Source organism: Theobroma cacao, chromosome 6 (genome assembly GCF_053813885.1).
Source record: "Theobroma cacao isolate CCN51 chromosome 6, ASM5381388v1, whole genome shotgun sequence".
Lineage (NCBI taxonomy): Eukaryota > Viridiplantae > Streptophyta > Magnoliopsida > Malvales > Malvaceae > Theobroma > Theobroma cacao.
This window is the reverse complement of record NC_142644.1, coordinates 25,876,922-25,896,275: the sequence shown is the minus strand read 5'-3', so window position 1 is coordinate 25,896,275 and position 19,354 is coordinate 25,876,922. Positions and strand designations below refer to the sequence as shown.

The 19,354-nt window shown below is 36.5% G+C and overlaps 2 protein-coding genes across 2 annotated transcripts; both read left to right on the top strand.

Annotated features, from left to right (window-relative positions):
* The first annotated feature begins 719 nt into the window (after positions 1–719).
* LOC18596261 (putative disease resistance protein At1g58390) lies at positions 720–3,809 on the top strand. Its single transcript, XM_007024631.3, has 2 exons — positions 720–3,451; positions 3,587–3,809. Exons 1-2 carry the CDS (start codon positions 788–790, stop codon positions 3,590–3,592), a joined length of 2,670 nt encoding a protein of 889 aa, XP_007024693.3. The 5' UTR covers positions 720–787; the 3' UTR covers positions 3,593–3,809.
* Positions 3,810–4,572: 763 nt separating this feature from the next.
* LOC18596260 (uncharacterized) lies at positions 4,573–7,531 on the top strand. Its single transcript, XM_007024630.3, has 3 exons — positions 4,573–4,704; positions 5,164–7,052; positions 7,155–7,531. The coding sequence occupies exons 2-3, from the start codon at positions 5,193–5,195 to the stop codon at positions 7,353–7,355; spliced, it is 2,061 nt and encodes a 686-aa protein (XP_007024692.3). The 5' UTR covers positions 4,573–4,704; positions 5,164–5,192; the 3' UTR covers positions 7,356–7,531.
* The last annotated feature ends 11,823 nt before the right edge of the window (positions 7,532–19,354 follow it).

The window sequence follows — 19,354 nt, the reverse complement described above, 5'->3', positions numbered from 1 at the left end:
TTTTATATTTTTAATTTTTATAAGTTTAAGGTAAAAATAAATATTTAGTAATTTTATATATTTTAATATTTAAATAATTAATATAAAAATATTATATTACTTTTTAATGTTATTATTTATTATTTTAATTACTTAAAATTGAAAAGTCAAAATTTATATTAAAAATTATAAATTCATTCAATTTATATGTTTTTTATATATAAGGGTAATTTTATCAATTTATATTATATTTACAGTAAAATAATTATAAACCAAACATTATAATATAATGCCTTAAGCAACCATATTTCATGCAATCATCAATTTCCCTTCTTATACTAAACGCTATAAAATTATATTCTTAATAATCACATTCCTAACAATCACATTTCTAACAACGTACCAAACGTAATTTAAGGGTAATGTGATGCCTTTTAATCATGTTTAAAATGCATAAATCCATCCGGTAGATTTATTTCAAGGATCTGATATGCTCTTTCCTCAAGGACGGCGAAGTTTCAACTTTTCTTCTCCACTTACCTTTAAGAAATGATTTTTACCTTTAATCCTGAACTACTTTGACGCACATAGTCATGGTGAGATCAACTTGCTGCTCGGACAAGCATCTTAGGTTGCCTATCCGTTGAAGGCAAATCTTGAAATAGGCAAAGGAAAATAATCCAACGAATGAATATTGTCAACAATCAATTATATCCAAAGGGTCAAAAACAATCAACAAAATAGAAGCAAATTCCCATCTTTATTTGTTGCTTGAGAGTTTTGCCTTATTCTTGGCCTGTTCTTCTCCATGGATGCTGAAGTGGTAGTTTCTCTTCTCTCACAGAAACTGCAAACTCTTCTCCATGATGAAAAGATAGCCATGACCCCAAAGGTGAAAGATCAAGTTCAGAGAACCACCCAGCAGCTCAACTTGTTCAGGCAGTTGCTGAAAGAAGCAGATCAGAAGAATCGAGCATTAGCTGTTCAAATGAACAGCCGTAAGTGGACAACTCGTCTCTTGCGGGCTCTCTACTCTCTGGATGATGCCATTGACAACTTTCTCGTCAGGAAAGCATTGCAGAGTCGGAAGCCTTTCACTTCTTTCTGTGACGGAGTTGTCTTCAAAAAAGAGATGAAACTATTCATTTCCAGGACTGGAGACTTAATCAAAAATAAGCAACCATTGGATATTCAAGATGTTACTGACAACAATATCCCAGGCCCGAGCCAACACCAACGTTGGGCAAGAATATCTGATTTTTGTTTCGACGGTGAAAGTCACGTGGTTGGCCTTGAGGAACAAGTAAAGAATTTGGTTGCTCTTGTAGTCCAGGGGGCAAAGCAAGGGAACCAACCAGCAGTTGTTTCGATGGTTGGAGAGGGAGGATCAGGCAAAACAGCCATAGCAAGAATCGTATACAACAGAGTGGATATTAAGCGGCATTTCACTAGCCGTGCATGGGTTCATGTTACGAAAGAGTTCAAAGTGAGAGATGTATTGGTTGACATGATTACCCAGCTTGATGAAAAGATTGCGAAAGAGCCATTACTGGAGGACGAATTAAAGTGGAGGCTCCCTAAACTTCTAGGACAAGGAAGATATCTAATTGTTGTTGACGATGTCGATGCTCCTGAATTTTGGGAAGCAATCAAGGAGGTCTTTCCACCCTCTTCCCACGGTGGTGTGGTGATTGTAACTACCCGAAAGGCGGGCCTAGCAGTGCCAGCTGGTTCAACTCTACAGGTACGTCCATTGAATGATGAAGAAAGCTGGGCTTTGTTCTTAAAGAAGCTAGACATAACTGAAGATAGATTACATAATTCTCAGTTAATGAAATTCAAGGGGCAAATCTTGAAATTATGTGGTGGTTTACCTCTAGCAATTGTCTTAATGTGTGGTTTGTTGTCTGCTAAAGAATTAACAGATAGCGAATGGTCAAGAGTGATCGAGCATGTGAATGCTATAGAAGGTATCTTGGCCTTAAGCTATCATGAATTGCCTTCTTACTTGAAGCCCTGCTTTCTTTACATGGGACTCTTTCCGAAAGCGATTGAGATCCCCATAAGGAGGTTGATTCATCTGTGGGTAGCTGAGGGTTTTGTCACATCCTTGTCTGACGGTGATATGGTTGAGGAGGATCTGGCAGAAATGTATTTTGAGGAACTAGTTGGTAGAAAAATGATTGAAGTGGTAAGATGGAGGTTAGATGGGAGCCCCAAAACATGTCGTTTGCCAAGCCTTGTCCATGATGTCTTCTCCTTAAAAGCAAGGGATATTGGATTTCTTCAGATCCACAGTACGTCATTTTCAGCTAACACATCGCAATTACCAGTCCGGAGACTTGCAACATATTCAAACATCCCTTTTTCAAAACTACACGTAAGCCATTTACGTTCTTATGTATCTTTTAACACTTTAAAAGGAGGTATCCCTGCTGGAAATTCAAGCATGTTTCTGGATAAGATTATGAGTAAGGGAAACCTTGGAGTGTTTAGGGTGCTTGATCTTGAGAGTGTCTACAAACCTGAGCTTCCCAAGGCAATGGGCACTCTCTTGAACTTAAGGTACCTAGGCTTAAGATCCACTGTTATTAATTCACTTCCAATCTCCATCGGCGTTTTGCAATGCCTGGAGACTTTGGATGTGAAGCACACCAACATAACCACTTTGCCTGATTCTTTTTGGAAGATTAGGAGCCTGCGCCATCTCTATCTGAATGGAATTTGTCTCGATTCTTTGGACGTGCTCTCAGCGGAGACCTTGAATAAGCTTCAAAGCTTATGTGGGTTGTCTATTAGCACCGAATCTTTGGTTGCAGAGACCTTGAGCAAGTGTAAATGCCTCAGAAAGTTGCAGTTGACATTCTATATCCCATCAAGTATAAAAATTGATTGGACATCTCAACTGAACAAACTTCACTCTCTAAGGATAAGATCAATAAGAGAGTCTGGTGAGAGTGCATCCATCAAGTTCACGAGCTTCAAGGAGCAGCACAACCTGGTCAACTTGTATTTGTTTGGATCGTTACTAAGACCATTCAAATCCACAATATTTCCTCCAAACCTGAAAAGCCTCACTTTATCAAAGACGGGACTGGGCAAAGACCCAATGCTAGAGCTAGGAAAGCTGCCTCAGTTAAATACACTTAGGCTTTTCAATTTTTCCTACGTAGGGGAAGAAATGACTTGTGCCTCTGGAGCATTTCCTCAACTCCATGTCTTGAAACTGTGGCAACTGGACCATTTTAGTAAGTGGCTTGTGGAAGAAGGAGCCTTGCCTAGTCTCAGAGAATTAGAAATTAGGGACTGTAGAAGTCTCAAAACGCTGGATGCATTTTACCAGCTGTCCAGCTTGAGGGAATTGATACTTACTAATATGCCACCAGATTTTGCAGACTATGTTAGAGGTATCAAGAGCCCCGGCAGCGCTGTATTTATCAAAGAAAATCACTGGGAACCTTCTCCTCCGATGGTGAGTCTCCCTTGCCTTTGCTCATCTTACACATGAAACTGGACTAGTTTTATCCTAGATAAAAAAGAAAATACACTTTGATGTTGCACCATCTTTGCGTATCTTCTCTAGACTAATATTTGTTATTTTACTCAGATGTAGGAATGAGATCCTGGAGGCAAGAGTCAGGACAGAGTATATGCCCTTCCCGCGAGAAAGACCGTCACTCTAGGGAAATCATATTCTGCATCAATTTCATATTTTCTGAAATGTTACTTTTTAAAAGTTGTGTAGTAAATCTACTTGCTCTATTTCGTTGAGACTGGATTTCTGAAGCAACACAACAAAGGCCTCAATAACCTCATGCTTCATTCACTTGTATTTCTGCTATGTTAAAACTTTGCAGCAATTACGGGAATAATTTTTTTTGTTTATGAAAGTGAATATATACAGGTCAAATTCCTAGAATAGTTGAATGACTAGGATCTTAAATCAAACTTACAAGGTAGCTTAGCGATAGTCCTTGGAAGTCCAATTTTCATGAAGAATCCTAACTAGCTTTTTGTCTCTCGAAGGAAGAGAAAAGACCAGAACGGAGGTGGGACAGGGAGCAGTTCGTAAAGTCATAAGTTCCTATCCTTTTCTCTGATGCTAATCAATTTCGATTCCATAGAGTGACAAAGGCACTCAAGAAGCTAGTTGAACTTGAAACTTGGGCAAGGTATCACAGGCTATGTTATACCATGATGTAAAAATAAGAATTTTCAGTTGTAGCCAGAAGAAGCACATCCTCACCACATCAAACAATAACATGTAAACAGGTATATCTAATATGGCTTAATTCAATCCCGTTTATGTTTATAGATGAAGAGGCAATTCATTGTAAAAAAAAAAAAGAGGAAATTTATAAAAATAAGAAGGATATATAGCTCTTAAACCAACGAAGCAACGACTGAATGTGAGCCATGGAAGCTTCACTTTTATTTCATTGTTTTCAGGGTATGAGGTATCGGATACTTTTTCCTTTTCCAGTTAATGTAGAAAAGAATATATATTATATAAATTTATCAAACATGAAGTCAAACTCAAGCAAGTGTGATCATTGTTTACATAATTTCCAAGTGCACCCTTGCAGATGGATTCGCAGTTATCTTTTTTTTCTTACTCTCTCTCTTCCTCTGGAGATTTAGCTTAGAGTTCCCGTTGCCACTTTGAGGAGGGGCATGAGCATTGATGATTAGACCAGAAAGCAGTGTCAACAGTGATTCCCACAGGTACCTAATCTTCTCTTCATATTGCCTTCTCATTGCGCTTCTGACTTGAGCCAACTTTTTGAATGCATCCCTAGCCTTCATCAAGAAAGAAACTTCTTCTATTCTTGGTTGCTTCTTTGTTTCTATGTGCTGGTTTGTTGAACTTGTCATAATGTGTTCTATTCTTACTTCTGAGGCTGCTTGGAGCAATTCTTTGTTTCTGTTATTTTAGGTCAATGATCTGCTAATCGATGAACAAAATACAGTACTTAATGAGAAATAGTATCACTGTATCACTGATAGGGGAGCATTTCATACCAATTTAATTATCTGTTTCAACCTTTATAATGAGACCTAGAAATCCTTCTTTCAATAGTTAGTTCAGTCTACCCACCCACCAAAGCCTCAGTCATTTTCCCTTCTGATAAGATGCTACATTTTTAGGTCAATCTAATGTTAATAAATATTAATTGTTAGCAGTTTGACTTGCAAAGAATAAGAGAAAAACAATGGAGGCACTCGTTCAAACTTTAAAAGAACTATGGAAGGACTGGCAGCTACGAGGGCTGGTTCTATTTAGCCTCTTCTTTCAGACAATACTCATTGTCGTGGGCAATCGCAGAAAGTATGGTTACCAGCTTTTGGTCAGATTTGCTGTATGGGTGGCTTACTTAGCTGCAGACACTGTGGCAACAATGGCCCTTGGGATTATCTCAAATGACCTGGGAGATACTAGTGATAATGGTGAACAGGATGCCAACATTGAACTACATGTATTTTGGTCACCATTTCTGTTGTTGCATTTAGGTGGCCCTGACACCATCACTGCATACTCCTTAGAAGACAATGAGTTGTGGTTGAGGCACCTGCTTGGGTTGGCTCTCCAAACAGGAGTCGCATTCAACATCTTCCTCATGGCATGGAGAGGCTCTCACCTTTCAATTCTGTCCACTTTAATGGTCTTTGTAGGCCTCAGCAAGTATGTAGAAAGGACCTGGGTCCTCCGTTCCGCAAGCAGCGAACAGATTAAAGGTTCCATGCTTGCTCGTCGTGATCTTCCAGGCCTCACTAACCCAAATTTGCTAAAGGAGTACAATGTGAAAAAAGAAGAGGGATATATATGTAATACAAACAGAGTAATTGATATTCAGCTGCCTATGGAGGCCTTTGCCATTGAAGACAATTCCATTTCCAAAAACAATGAATTGCTTAAAGCTTATGGACTACTTCAGATATTCAAGCGTATTTTTGTGAATCTCCTACTTAGTTCTCGGGATCGAGACACCAGCCTAGCGGTGTTTCAGAATCTGTCCTTCCAAAAGGCTTTTGAAGTAGTTGAAATGGAGCTTGCATTCATGTTTGATTTGCTCTACACAAAAGCGTCAGCGGTCTATTCTCGATGGGGCCTTAGCTTGCGTTGCATCAATTTATCACTAACCTGCATTGTATTAGTCTTTTTCTCTTTGGCTGATGATAAGCACAAGTATAAGAAGGCTGACCTTGTCATAACCTTCCTATTGCTGGTAGTAGCTATTGTGCTTGACATATATGCAGCACTGGTCATTCTTTTCTCAGATTGGACTGTTGTGTGGTTGAGCTTGCGTAAAAAGACGTCTGTCTTGAGAGCCATTACTTCTGTCCGATTATTTAGCAATCCTAGGTGGTCAAATTCCATGGCTCAATACAATCTACTAAGCTTTGCGCTTAGAGAAAAACCAATGATTTACGATCCAATCCTGAGTCAAGTAAAACCCCACCTTCTCCATAGAATTCTGAAACTCTTTAAGTTCTTAGGCTTTGTGGAAAAGCAAGAAAAGGAGAGATATGTAACTAAGGAGGTGATATCCAACAGCTTAAAGGAATGGATATTCAAGTATCTCAAGGAGAGACTTAAAGCTAAAGCAACAGTCTATGACACGCAGGATGCAGGCAGACAAATATTTGCGGTGGAAATTTATGGTCAAGGTGAGCTCAAATGGAGTGTGGAGAAAGGATTTGATGAGAGAATTCTGACATGGCACATTGCTACCGACATCTGCTACTACTTGGAGGAAACTATAGAGACCACTCAATCGAAGCGTGAAATCAGCATTCTCATGTCAAGGTATATGCTGCATTTGCTTGTTAACTATCCTTCCATGTTACCAGCTGGGCTTGGTGATATTCTAATTGAAGACACTTGCGCCGAAGTCATTGATTTTTGCAATACACCAGAGCCACCAAAACACAAAACCGATGCATATGATAGGTTGGTTAAAGCTACTATCGGAACAGAATTGCTTGGAAGGAGGTATAGAGCAAGGAAATCTCTGTTATCTGATGGAAGTAGGCTTGCTAGAAGTTTGAATGAAATATCAAATAAGGAAGAGGTAACAAAACTAATCCCTTCTTATTCTTCTTCACTCCCTACTCTCCCCCTCCTGGAGCTCGAGATCTCATTCGTGAATTTATTACTACCATGTTAATGGCAGAAATGGAGCTTAATTGCTGATACTTGGGTGGAAATGCTTGCTCATGCTGCAAGTCATTGCGAAGGAATTCAGCACAGGCAACATCTGAGGCGAGGAGGACAGCTTCTAACCCATGTGTGGCTTCTGATGGCACACTTGGGCTTAACTGATCACTTCCAAATACTACAACCCCGTGACATTACCAGGCTAACTGCCAAATAGCCTACCAAGTGACTCTATACAATAGTATAGGGTAGTTAGCATTAAGGTTGCAGCTTGCTTCTTGTTGCAATAAGTGTTTGAAGCTTTTTTTTCCTTTCTTCTGGGCATTGGGGTGGCGCCTCATATCTCAAAGAATGAATTAAATTTTCTCATAAACAAATAATCTTTTCCTCTTATGTCTTCTTCTTGACCAGAGAATTCCCATTTCTGAATCGTCATTTTGCTTCCCCTTGTTTAAGATATGGGCAGTGCTATATTGAATCCGTATGCTGAATTCATCTACTTTGTCAAACCTTGATAATGTCTAAAGATAGAAATCACCAGCAGATTTGTGCCCGTAGTTGAACAACAACTTCTTAGCTGTTTTCTAGAAGAATGATATTCCAGGCTTCTGTTAGAACAAGGCTTTGGACCTATAGAAGTACTAGACAGGGTCGCCACCTGATTAGAGTTTGAGCTTTTTGTCCATTGGAATTTGGCTTAACGGTTTGTTAATTTGCTCCCACAATAAACAGAATTAATTACAAAAAATAGAGCAAAAAACCCTATCAAATCCAAGCATATTTCGCCAGTTAAATAACATTTGCCAGTTAATTGTTAATAATTTAAAGAATATTATTAAGGATTCGTGTCAATCTTTTAACTTAAAAATAGAATTTTAAATGCCTAAGAGAAAATGTTTAATATAAGTGTCTTTTCATTAACAAAAGATAATTGTAAATTTATTATAATTCTCTTTTAAAGAGTGTTTTAAAAGAATTTTTTTAATATTTCTTTGATATAATGCTTTAAAAACTTCTCAATTATTTAGTCAAGTTTTTATATTTTTATTTTGAAATAAATAAATTTTTATAATTATGATTAATTAATTATTTTCAAAATGATATTTTGTCACTTTATATCCATGTGGGATTAATGTGAGACGTAAAAATATCACATCATCAGATCATTATATCACATCAGTACGAAATAGTATAAAATATCTAAGTTACATTTTAATTAATAACAATTAATTAAGTGCTAATAATAAAAACTTACTTGACTCAAAATAAAAAGTATAATAATTCGATTAAACATAATAAAAAAATAAAAATTTATTTAAATTTTTCAATAATATAAGAGTTTTTTAAGATATCATGTCATTTTAATATTTCTATTGTTATAAACCCCTTTCAAAGTTACTAAATATAATGAGTGATATTTTCACCCAATACATCATAAATAATCATATTAATTATTAATCATTATACTTAATATTAAAATATTACTATAATTAAGCACATCAAAGAGTATTTTTAAGGTATTTGTTAACAAAATCCATTAATTATTTATATTTAATTAGTTTGGAAATCAATTCATCCTTCACTTTAGATCCTTAATTATAAATTCAAAATTCAATAATTTCATTGCATATATGCTAAAATTGCTAATGTTTTTTAAATAGGGTTCGCTTTTCAATGCCTATAAACACCAGTTAAAGAAGTATTTAAGTTGTTTATTGGATAAAAAATATTTGATAATCAATTTATTGATAAAAAAAATTCTTGTCTAAATATTTCATGACTAAAATGCTCATGAGTATTTTTTTTTTGCCAATATTCCCCAGAGTATTTTTTTAATAAACCTCTCAAACAGTTAAGGAAATATGTTTTACTTTGTTATTGTGTTCCTTATGAATTGTACATGAAAATGTCATGTATAGTCTCGTTAATAAATAAACTTAAAAGTTGGAAATTCTAAAAAAATTAATCCTCATAATTTTAAAAATATTTATTTTGAAAGATTTTTTAACTTTTATCTTTGCACATGTATGAAACGACATTTTATGGTTACGTGATAACACTTTACGCTGTTAATATATCAAATATAAACTCTTGAAAATAAAATGTTTTTTTGGATAAAAAAATTGAACTCCATCATTAATTTTTTTTAATGGTAGGCTACATCTCTTGTGGTTTCAATTCTCACGAAACACGTGTAATTTATTTTTTCCAATATAGCACCCAATGAATATAATTTTTTTTTGCTAATTACTATCTTATGAATAACTTCTATTCCCATTAGAGTTAAGTTATTAATGTTGCCTAGTAAAATTATTAAAATGCCATCAATTCAAAAGTAGCATATTTATTCGCATTTAAGAGCATTTTTGTAATTTTATTGAGTAAAAATTAACAATCTAATTCTTTGTAAAAATAAAATATCAATAAGCTACTAGTAAAAAAAAATCCGTAAAATCTCTGTTTATATCTTAAACTTTAAGAAATTAAGGCAAGCATGAGTCTCATGTTAGTATTGGATGTGTGCATACAAATTATAATATAGACATACTCTTCTAGGCTTTATTTGAATTGTGAAACATATTGAGATACCTTTATTGCTGGAATACTTAACAATTTATAATAATTACTTTAATTAACTTTTCTTAATTTCTAGCAACAAATAATAAATTTATCTCAAAAAATCTGCAACAACTCCATTTATTTTTCAACAACTCAAGACTAGTCATACTACTAGTTGAATACGTTTCTTTTACACTTTGAAAATATCTTCGGCAGGCAAAGCTAGCACGTGACATTCTTCCCCCTAAAGAACACCTTTGTCCTCAAGGGCCATATCTGGAAATCTCAACTGAAGTTCCTGAAGGTCCTCTCAAGTAGCATTAGCTGGAAAAAGGCCTTGCCAATGAACTAATACTTCATTTCTTCCTTTTTTCTTTCGATGTTCGAGGATAGCTTGTGGTGACAAAATAATGGGTCCGTCATCTACTGGAATAGTGGGTAGAGAGGTTGTCACATTTACATTAATATATTCCCACATTTTTCTTAAGCATGGAAACATGGAACACATGATGAAGTTATGAATTTTTTAGCAACTTGAGTTTATACGCCATTGCTCCAATCTTCCCAATAACTTCGAATGGCCCGTAATATCTTGGGGACAGCTTGAGAGTTTTTCGCAATGCTATTGACACTTGGTGATAAGGCTGCAACTTGAGATAAACAAGATCCCCTATATTAAAGCTTCTGTCAGTTCTATGGCATCATAGAATTTTTTCATGTGTTGCTGGGCCATATTTATTTGCTCTCTTAACTCCTAAATGACTTGGTCTTTGCTCTTTAACTCTCGGTCTACAGCTTCCACCTTTGAGGTGCCTGGAACATAGGATAACAATGTGGGAGGAGGTTTGCCATAAACAACTTCCTATGGTGCCTTTTTTTGCAGAAGAATGAACACTTGTATTATACTCCACCCAGGTATCCAACGAACCCACTCATGAGGTTTATGACTTGTGAAGCAACGTAGATATATTTCTACTGTTGGGTTAACAGCTTCAGTTTGCCTGTCTGTTTGCGGATGGTAGGCTGTGCTAAAATTGAAGCTGGTTCCCTACAACATAAAAAGCTCTCTCCAAAATACACTAGCGAAATTGATATGTAGTAGCACCCCTTTCTTATCCCTTTTTAGGATTTTTGCTAATTGATGCTCATCCACCCATCTATTTGCACATGGCACCAACCCTTTTAGAGTGACATCCTTCCCTTTAAGCTTAAAGTGCATGGTCAACGTAGAAAAATCCCACAAAATTGGTCCTAGTGTCCTTAACCATTGCGCTCCCAAAACTGCATCACAACCTTCCAAGAGTAAAAAATAAAAATTTATTATGAGTGGAATACCTTGAATGTTCATAGCAATTCCTTTACAATGGCCTGCACTAAGTAGCTTGTCTCCATTTGCAACTGCAACCTCTAGCTTCCCTTGCGTACGTGGTTTGAGTCTCATTCCGGTTGCCATCTTATGGTGCATGAAGTTATGAGTACTTTCTGAGTCTACTAGTCTCAACATTTGCTTCTGGCCTATTTTGCCATGCACCTTCATGGTTTGAGGGCCTCGGTCCCGCATATAGCATGGATAGAAACTTTCGGCATTTCCTCTTGATCCTTCAGTTCCATATCAACATCAACATCATCATCATTAGCCCAACTCCTTTCAATCAGAAAAAGTTTCTTGCATCGACGTCCAAGGCCAAATTTTTCATTACAATTAAAGCAAAGACCTTTATCTCTCCTATCTTTTAGTTCTTCTAGACTGAGCCTTTTGATCGGCATGGAGTTTGACTTTGGCTTTGTAGCTTGGGTTACTCCCGTTTTGTGAGCTCCCGGTTTTGTATGGCTTCTAAACTGGTTTCGAGCTTCATACAGTCTTGCTAGGCCAATTGCCGTCGACAAAGAGTTTGGTCTGCAAACTTGTGCATCAATTTGAATGTTTTCTTTTAAACCGCTCACGAAACAAGTAAATTGTTAAGCTTTAGTCAACCTTCCTGCATGAATCAATCGTCTTTCGAATTGGGTTTGATACTCTCTGTCTAACCCAATTTGCTGTAACTTAGTAAAGTCACCAAAAAAATCTCGAAATTGGGTAGGATTGTACCTGTTTTGTAGACTTTGTTTGAAGTTTTCCCAATTTATAAAAGGAGTCTCTTCCTTCAACAGTTGATACCATAGTTGAGTGTCATGAGTCAACCTTGTATTAGACTATGATAAGATAGAGTTGTCTAAAATAGTTGTCTAAAAGATTGAGTCTTTCGTACTTGTAAGGAAAATGTCCATCTTTCAAATATTGTAATGACTCGTTGTGACATCTTTAAAAATACTTGTTAGGTCTTTAAAGGGAAAGGTCTTTTAAGAAAAGCATGTCCTCATCTCAAGTGTTGTAATGGCTATTGGTAGAATACGTGTAAAATCTCGTAAACTCTTTATAAAGGGTGAGCAGTCGACGGATTGTTGGGCTGTCTCAGTGGTCAAGGTATATTTGTGGCAAATCATCTAGGGCTACCCTTATGTCTTGACGATGGCGTGTCTTGGTCCATTTGTACTCAATTTTCATATTAATAAAATATTTTTCCTTTTTGTGGCTCAGTGGTTGCATATATAGCATTCGGTATGTCTTATGATTTTGATGTGCATTGTCTTAATCTGATTTGTTGCTATTATTAATGTTTGATAAGATAAAATCGAGTATTGGTTGGCTTACGTGGAAACGTCTACTCAAGTGCCGCACGGATTATCGCATATTTATGTGAGCGTAGTTCGTGACAGTTGGTATCAAAGTACGGGCAAGACGTGTTGATTCAAAGAGTAAAAATGGTGACCACGTAGAGTTCACCAGAGGACCATCAGAGGATTGATGATTTAAAGGCTACGATGGTCGTAATAAAAGTTCAGATGGTTTTGAGATTGTCCAGTGAAAACTGTTCGAGATGATTAATACACTAAGTGATGAAACTAGGGATGCATTAAGCACTTCTCAAGGTGAGATTGGAGAATTGATTGCTCATGTAAATCTTTTGATTATTGCTGCAGGTAATGCTAGTGCAAATTCAGGGGATCGAAGGAAAAGAGCCCAAGTGTTGGAACCTAAGCGATATGAAGGGTTTAAAGATGCTAAGGAGTTGAAGGAGGATAAATTGGTGATGGTTTCAATGTATCTTGCTGAGAACGTGAAGTTATGGTGGTGTTCCAAATTCATCAATGGTGAGTGCCACATCAGCACTTGGGCTGACCTTAAGCAATAATTGAAGAACCAATTTTTTCCTAAGAATGTTGAATATATGATGCGATGGAAGTTGCAGAAGTTGTCACAAACAAGATTAGTGCGGGAGTTCGTGAGGAACTTCTCTACTTTAATGCTAGATATCAGGGATATGACCAAAAATGATAGACTGCTCTATTTCCTTGAGAGTCTGAAACCATGAGCAAGGATGAAGTTACAGCGACAAAAGGTACAAGATGTGACTTAGGTGATGGCGACTGCCGAGCTTCTTACTGATTATAGTGAAAACTCCAACAAAAGAAATAACCCTCCAACTAGGACTAGTAGCTTTAGCTCAAACAGTGGGGTAAAATTCCAAAGAGTGAGCAGACCCTCGAGTAAGGGAGGTGATAGGACCTACTAGAAACTCACCTCAACTGAGAACAAACAAGCTATGGAACTTCAAGCCACGACCTTCGATATCTTGTTTTTTATGCAAAGAACCACATTAAGTAATTGATTGTCCTCATTAAGCAGTTTTCAGTACTATATGCACTATCAAGTTGAGACACCCCTAGCCCACACCATAGTCATAGAAGTTGAAGAACAGCCAGCATAAATAGGTTTTATTCATTTCGCCAGCGCTTTACATATGTAATTAGAAAAAATGGAAAAAGAGCCTCAACAAAGTATTATGTACGTAGAGGTGTTATTGAATAACAAAAGTACTAAAGCCATGCTTGACATGGGGGCCTTAAACACCTTCATCACCCTAGGAGAGGCAAAGAGATGTGGTATTAGAGTTGAGAAAGACTTTGGGCAGATGAAATTAGTTAACTTGCTAGCTTCAGCTATCATGGGAAATGCTAAAGACGTAAAGGTTAAGATTGGCTCTTGGGAAGGGAAGATGAACCTGACAGTAACCACTATAGATAACTTTGATTTCATCTTGGGCTTAGATTTTATGACGAAAGTACAAGCCATCCCTTTCCCTATTACAAGTTGTTTAATGTTTTTTGGAGAATGACCATGTATGGTACCGACTACAATTCTACCTAAGAGCGAGAAAAATATTATATCAACTATACAGTTTAACAAGGGAGATCAAGAAAGGTGAGCCCTCTTACGTGGCCATGCCTATCTACAAAGGCTAAGATAACATGAATCCAATACCTGAAAAAGTGAAACTGGTTTTGAAAGAATTTCAAGATATGATGCCAGAACAACTACTTAGGGTTCTACCGCCTCAATGAGCTGTAGAACATGAGATAGAATTACTCCCAAGAGTCAAGCTACCTACAAAAGGGCCATATAGGATGGCTCTCCCAAAGTTAGCGGAGCTAAAGAAATAATTAAACTAACTAATTCAAGCCGAATTTATCTAACCATCAAAGGTGCCTTTTGGCTCCCCAATAGTCTTTCAGAACAGGATATGAGTTTACTATTGTGAGTGGATTACCGGGCTCTAAACGAAGTCACAGTTAAGAATAAATATCCTATCCCTCTTATAGTAAATCTCTTTGACTAGTTGAATGATGTAAAGTACTTCTCAAAATTAGATTTAAGATCGAGATAAGTAAAAGTGGTTGAGGGAGATGAACCGAAAATCACCTACATAATGCAGTATAGCGTATTTGAATTTTTTGTTATACCTTTTGCACTAACTAATGCTCATACTACCTTTTGCACATTAATAAATAAGGTGTTCCATAATTATCTGGATAAGTTCATGGTAATCTAGTTGGATGATATTGTAGTATATAGTTCGACCTTAGAAGAGCATCAATGACATTTGTGGCAAGTCTTTCAAAGGCTACTCGACAACCAATTGTATGTAAAAAGGGAGAAATGTACATTGGCACAAACCCAAATTTAGTTCTTTGACCACATAATTGAACATGGGCACATCTGAATGGACATGCAAAAGATAAACGCTATCAAAGAATAAGCCACCACTAAGAATACAATTGAGCTTTATTCGTTCTTAGAGTTAGCCAATTATTGTCGGAGATTTGTGGAAGGATATTTAAAAAAGATAGTAGTACTAACAGAATTGCTGAAAAAGGGACAGAAGTGGGGTTGGACATCGCAGTGCTAAGAAGCCTTCAAAGGTTTGAAAGATGCGATGATGACGGATTTTGTTTTATCACTTCCAGATATTGTAAAAGCCTTAGAGGTACAAACAAATGCCTCAGACTTTACCCTTGGCAGAGTGTTGTTACAAGAAGGGCACCCGGTTGCATTTGAAAGTCAAAAGTTGAATGAAGTTGAGAGGAAAAACACGACATAGGAGAAAAAAACTACTAATAGTGATTCATTATTTGATTACACTACTTGCTAGGATCACAATTCGAGGTTAAAACTGACAACACAGCCTTAAGTCACTTTCTCACACAACCAAAACTTATTACCATGTAGGCGAGATGGCAATAGTTCTTAGCCGAGTTTGATTTCTCCTTCGAGCACAAAGTTGGAAAAGTGAACCGTGTGGTAGACGTCCTCAATAGGAAAGCCAAATTCATAACTTTAAAGGTGATCGCACCAATGACAGCCAACAAAGTGACCACAAATATCTGTAATCTTATTGAGAAAAACTTGTATCGAGATCCCCAAGCAATGGCTATTAAAAAGTTGGTGGAGAGTGAAAAGTCAAAATACTTTTGGGTGAAAAATGGACTCTTACTAACAAAGGGACCATGCATATTTGTTCTAAGAGTGGGAGAGCTTAGGCAAAAATTAATGCAGATATGTTACGAAACTCCTTGGGTAGGACATCCAAGTTGGCAACAGATTGTTGCACTACTGAAACAGGGTTACTATTGGCCTCATATACTGCAGGATGTGATGGATTATACGACGACGTGCCTCATTTGCCAGCAAGACAAAGTAGACAGACAAAGACTGACGGGAATGCTCGAACCTCTATTTGTGCTGACCAAATAATGGGAAAGTATTTCTTTGGAGTTTATTGTAATACTTCTTAAAGTAGGAGATATGACAACGATCTTGGTATGTCACAGCCCAATTCCAAGGCCATGACCGGCACAAGGACCCAATAGGCTTGGCCCACTACGCCTAAGTAAGCCTTTCTATGAAAACTTGTTCATTATACCATCTGTCCCTCTTTAACCTCTACGATTCTTAATTCATTATTTTCAAAAATAATTTTCTTTCGAAATAAGTCATGGTAACTGAACAATACCATTCACAAAATAACATTACTATTTGCCAACTTGTGGCAACATTATCATGCAAACCAAGCATATAATGTTTACAACAAATCCAATGAATTACATTTAAATAACCATATACACATACAAAAGACCTTGACTATCAGTGGAATGACTCTGGCGTGGATACTCTCATGAAGTGTTTTGGTAAACCTACCGTAAGATGAACAAGAGGAAAAGCCTCTACCTAAGATCCAACTATCTTCAAATCTGAAGACATGAAGTTAAAAAGAGTGAGTATAAACCCAGTGAGTGAACATAGGAAGGGAATAAGCAAACGATACGGAGAGCTCTTCGAAAACATGATGCATTTGTTTAAAAACAATGCAACTTAGTTTAATTTCTTGTAAAACCCTTAATTCAACCTTTGATTATTTAATTCCTTAAGGTGAAGGATTTATAATCCATAATGGAGTTTAAAAGAGTGAAAACTACAACAAATATCTAATAAAAACAAGCAAAACAGAGAGTTTCTCGCTGCAGCGGAAAGGCATTCTATAGCATATAGTACAATCACATTTTTTATTTTCATGACTTGCCTATAGCATATGTATATATATACATGTACACCACCGCTACCTTACTCAGCTCATGTGCACTCCCTATACGCATATTTCAATATCATCATGTGCACTCCTTACACGCACATTTCAATATCATCACACGCATTTCGACCCACATCATTACCGACATGTGCACTCCCACACCACACACCACCGACATCGTCACGTGCACGGTTATAACTATTATACAACATTATCACTCAAAGCATAACACACATATCCACATAATATAGGAACACATGGTTTCATTATATCACATATTTTACCATATAAAAACATTTCATCAAGGGCTTGTTTCCATGCACGTTTTAAAGAAAAGTCTGATAAAACATTTCAGGTGATTCAATTAAACACGTATACATTTATCCTAAGACATTTTAATGCAAGTTCACTCACCTTAATGCCACCTTACAAAACTAGTGCCCACAAAGTCTCAATCTAGGTAGTCCCAAAATACTGTTAAAACTTATATTTACTAATAAGCCATAACAACCTCCATCAAGTCATAATTTGAATTTAATAATTCTAATAAATACACACTATACAATCTACACTCTAACCCAACTTCTAACCTAAAATTCTAGTCTAATTCATAAACCCTTTAAATTATTTGTTCAAGTTTGAAGTTTCATTACCTTGGTGCTTGAAGGTATAAAGATCAGCCAAACCTAGCAAATTTCAAGGAAAGAAAATTTGAAGAAACTTAGAAAATAAAGTCTAAAAATTACAACCCATAAATTCAAAAAATTCAAGGGTTGAAAATATATATATTCTAGTTTTAAAAATGAAGATTTGAAGCCAAAATTCAAGTATTATTGAAAGTGGAGTAAAAATAGGAAATAAAGGAAAGGAAGAGAGATTTTTCTTTTTCTCTCCTAGGGTTTAGATGTGCTGAAAATTGGAGTTAAAAATTGCAAGTTTGATGCCCAAGAAGTTATGAGAAGAAAGAAGTAAGAAAAGAAAAAGAAAGAAAAGAAAACAAGGAAAAAAATGAAAATCTTGAATTTTATGGTGGAAGAACAAAAATGGCGTTGCAAGGAGAAGGAGAAGGAAGATGATGCTTTGGAGATGATGACTGACCATGTGAAAAGGATGAAGGGTCAAAGCTTTCTTTGGAAGCTTTAACCAAGCTTGATAGGAAAATTACCGTTTTGCCTTCTTAGGTTCCCATATTTTCAATTTAGTCCTCCCAACCCTCTTCTAAATTCCAATTTCCTTCTATTATCTTCTTTTACACCTGTACAAATGAAATATAAAATTTGTACTCCAAAGAGGTGTCCTCACAATATTTAAAATTTTTATTTTTCCACGCTATCTTTATTTAATAAAGACACACGGGTCCCATTAATATCATTTTTCTCTGAAATTTTCTTGTTCTTATTTTCCCCCGCTTAGATTGACGATGTATTTCTTCTTCATGAAAAAATTTTGACATCGAATAAAATATTAATATTTTAATACTATTTTATCCCAAAATTTTCCACTAGTTTTCTAGGGCTCCAAAACATCTTACTTTGCCCCGATTCACATCCGAACCACTTTTTATCTAGCAAATTCTTTCTTGATAAAAATATTATTATTTCTTCGTATGCAAAATATTTTATCTTAAAATACTCTTTTCACCTGTCTACATCCTTTGGCACTTAATCATCATCAATTGATCCTTTGTCTCGTTGATAAGGTCATATTGACTTCTATACAAGGGTCTTAGGTGTCACATGGTAATGGTGGACCGTTTCTCCAAGTACGTGACATTCATTCTAGTGCAGAAGTTTGGCTCTGCAGAAGAAACAGCTCGCACGATTTTTAAGCATGTGGTAAAATATTAGGGTGTTCTTAAAAGCATTATTAGCTATAGGGATCCAAGGTTTACAAGCTTTTTGTAGAAAGAACTTTTCAAGCTATTAAGGTCAGAACTCAATATATCTTCTAGTTATCACCCACAAACAGATGGTCAGATAGAACAATTCAATGGCTTGTTGGAAGAATACTTGCGACACTTCATACAAGTGAACCAGAAGAATTGGCTCAACCTACTAGATGTGGCTCAACTATGTTTTAACTCACAGAAGAGCTTAACCACTAATAGAACCCTTTTCGAGGTCGTCATCGAACAACAACCTAAATTTCCCCATACCTTAGTGGAATTGTATAGCGGAAAAAGTCTCCGGGCATTCAACTTTACTAAAGAGTGGAGACAAAAGACTGAAATCGCTAAAGCTTATTTAGAGAAAACCTCTAATCGCATGAAGAAGTAGGTAGCTAGAGGTCGAAGGGAGTAACACTTTAAGGTGGGAAACCTAGTGTTGGTGAAGTTGGTACTCGAACAACTTCCATTCCTAAAGAAGGGAGATCAAATACTAGTACGGAAGTATGAAAGTCCACTACTGGTTGTAGCCAAGATGGGGAAGACTTTCTACAAGATTAATCCACCTAAGTGGATAAAGGTATACCCCATGTTTCATGTCAGCAATTTGAAGCCATTTTATGTAGATCCAGTAGATGTAAGCAGGAGTTGGGCCACAAGAGTTGCCATTAGCACCAAGCTACCATCACAGTGCCGAGTGGAGGAGATTTTGGCAAGGATGACAAGGATAATCAACTAAAGACCAACATAGGAGTACCTAGTGAGATGGGAATGTTGGGGACCAGATGAGATCACTTAGGAGAAGGA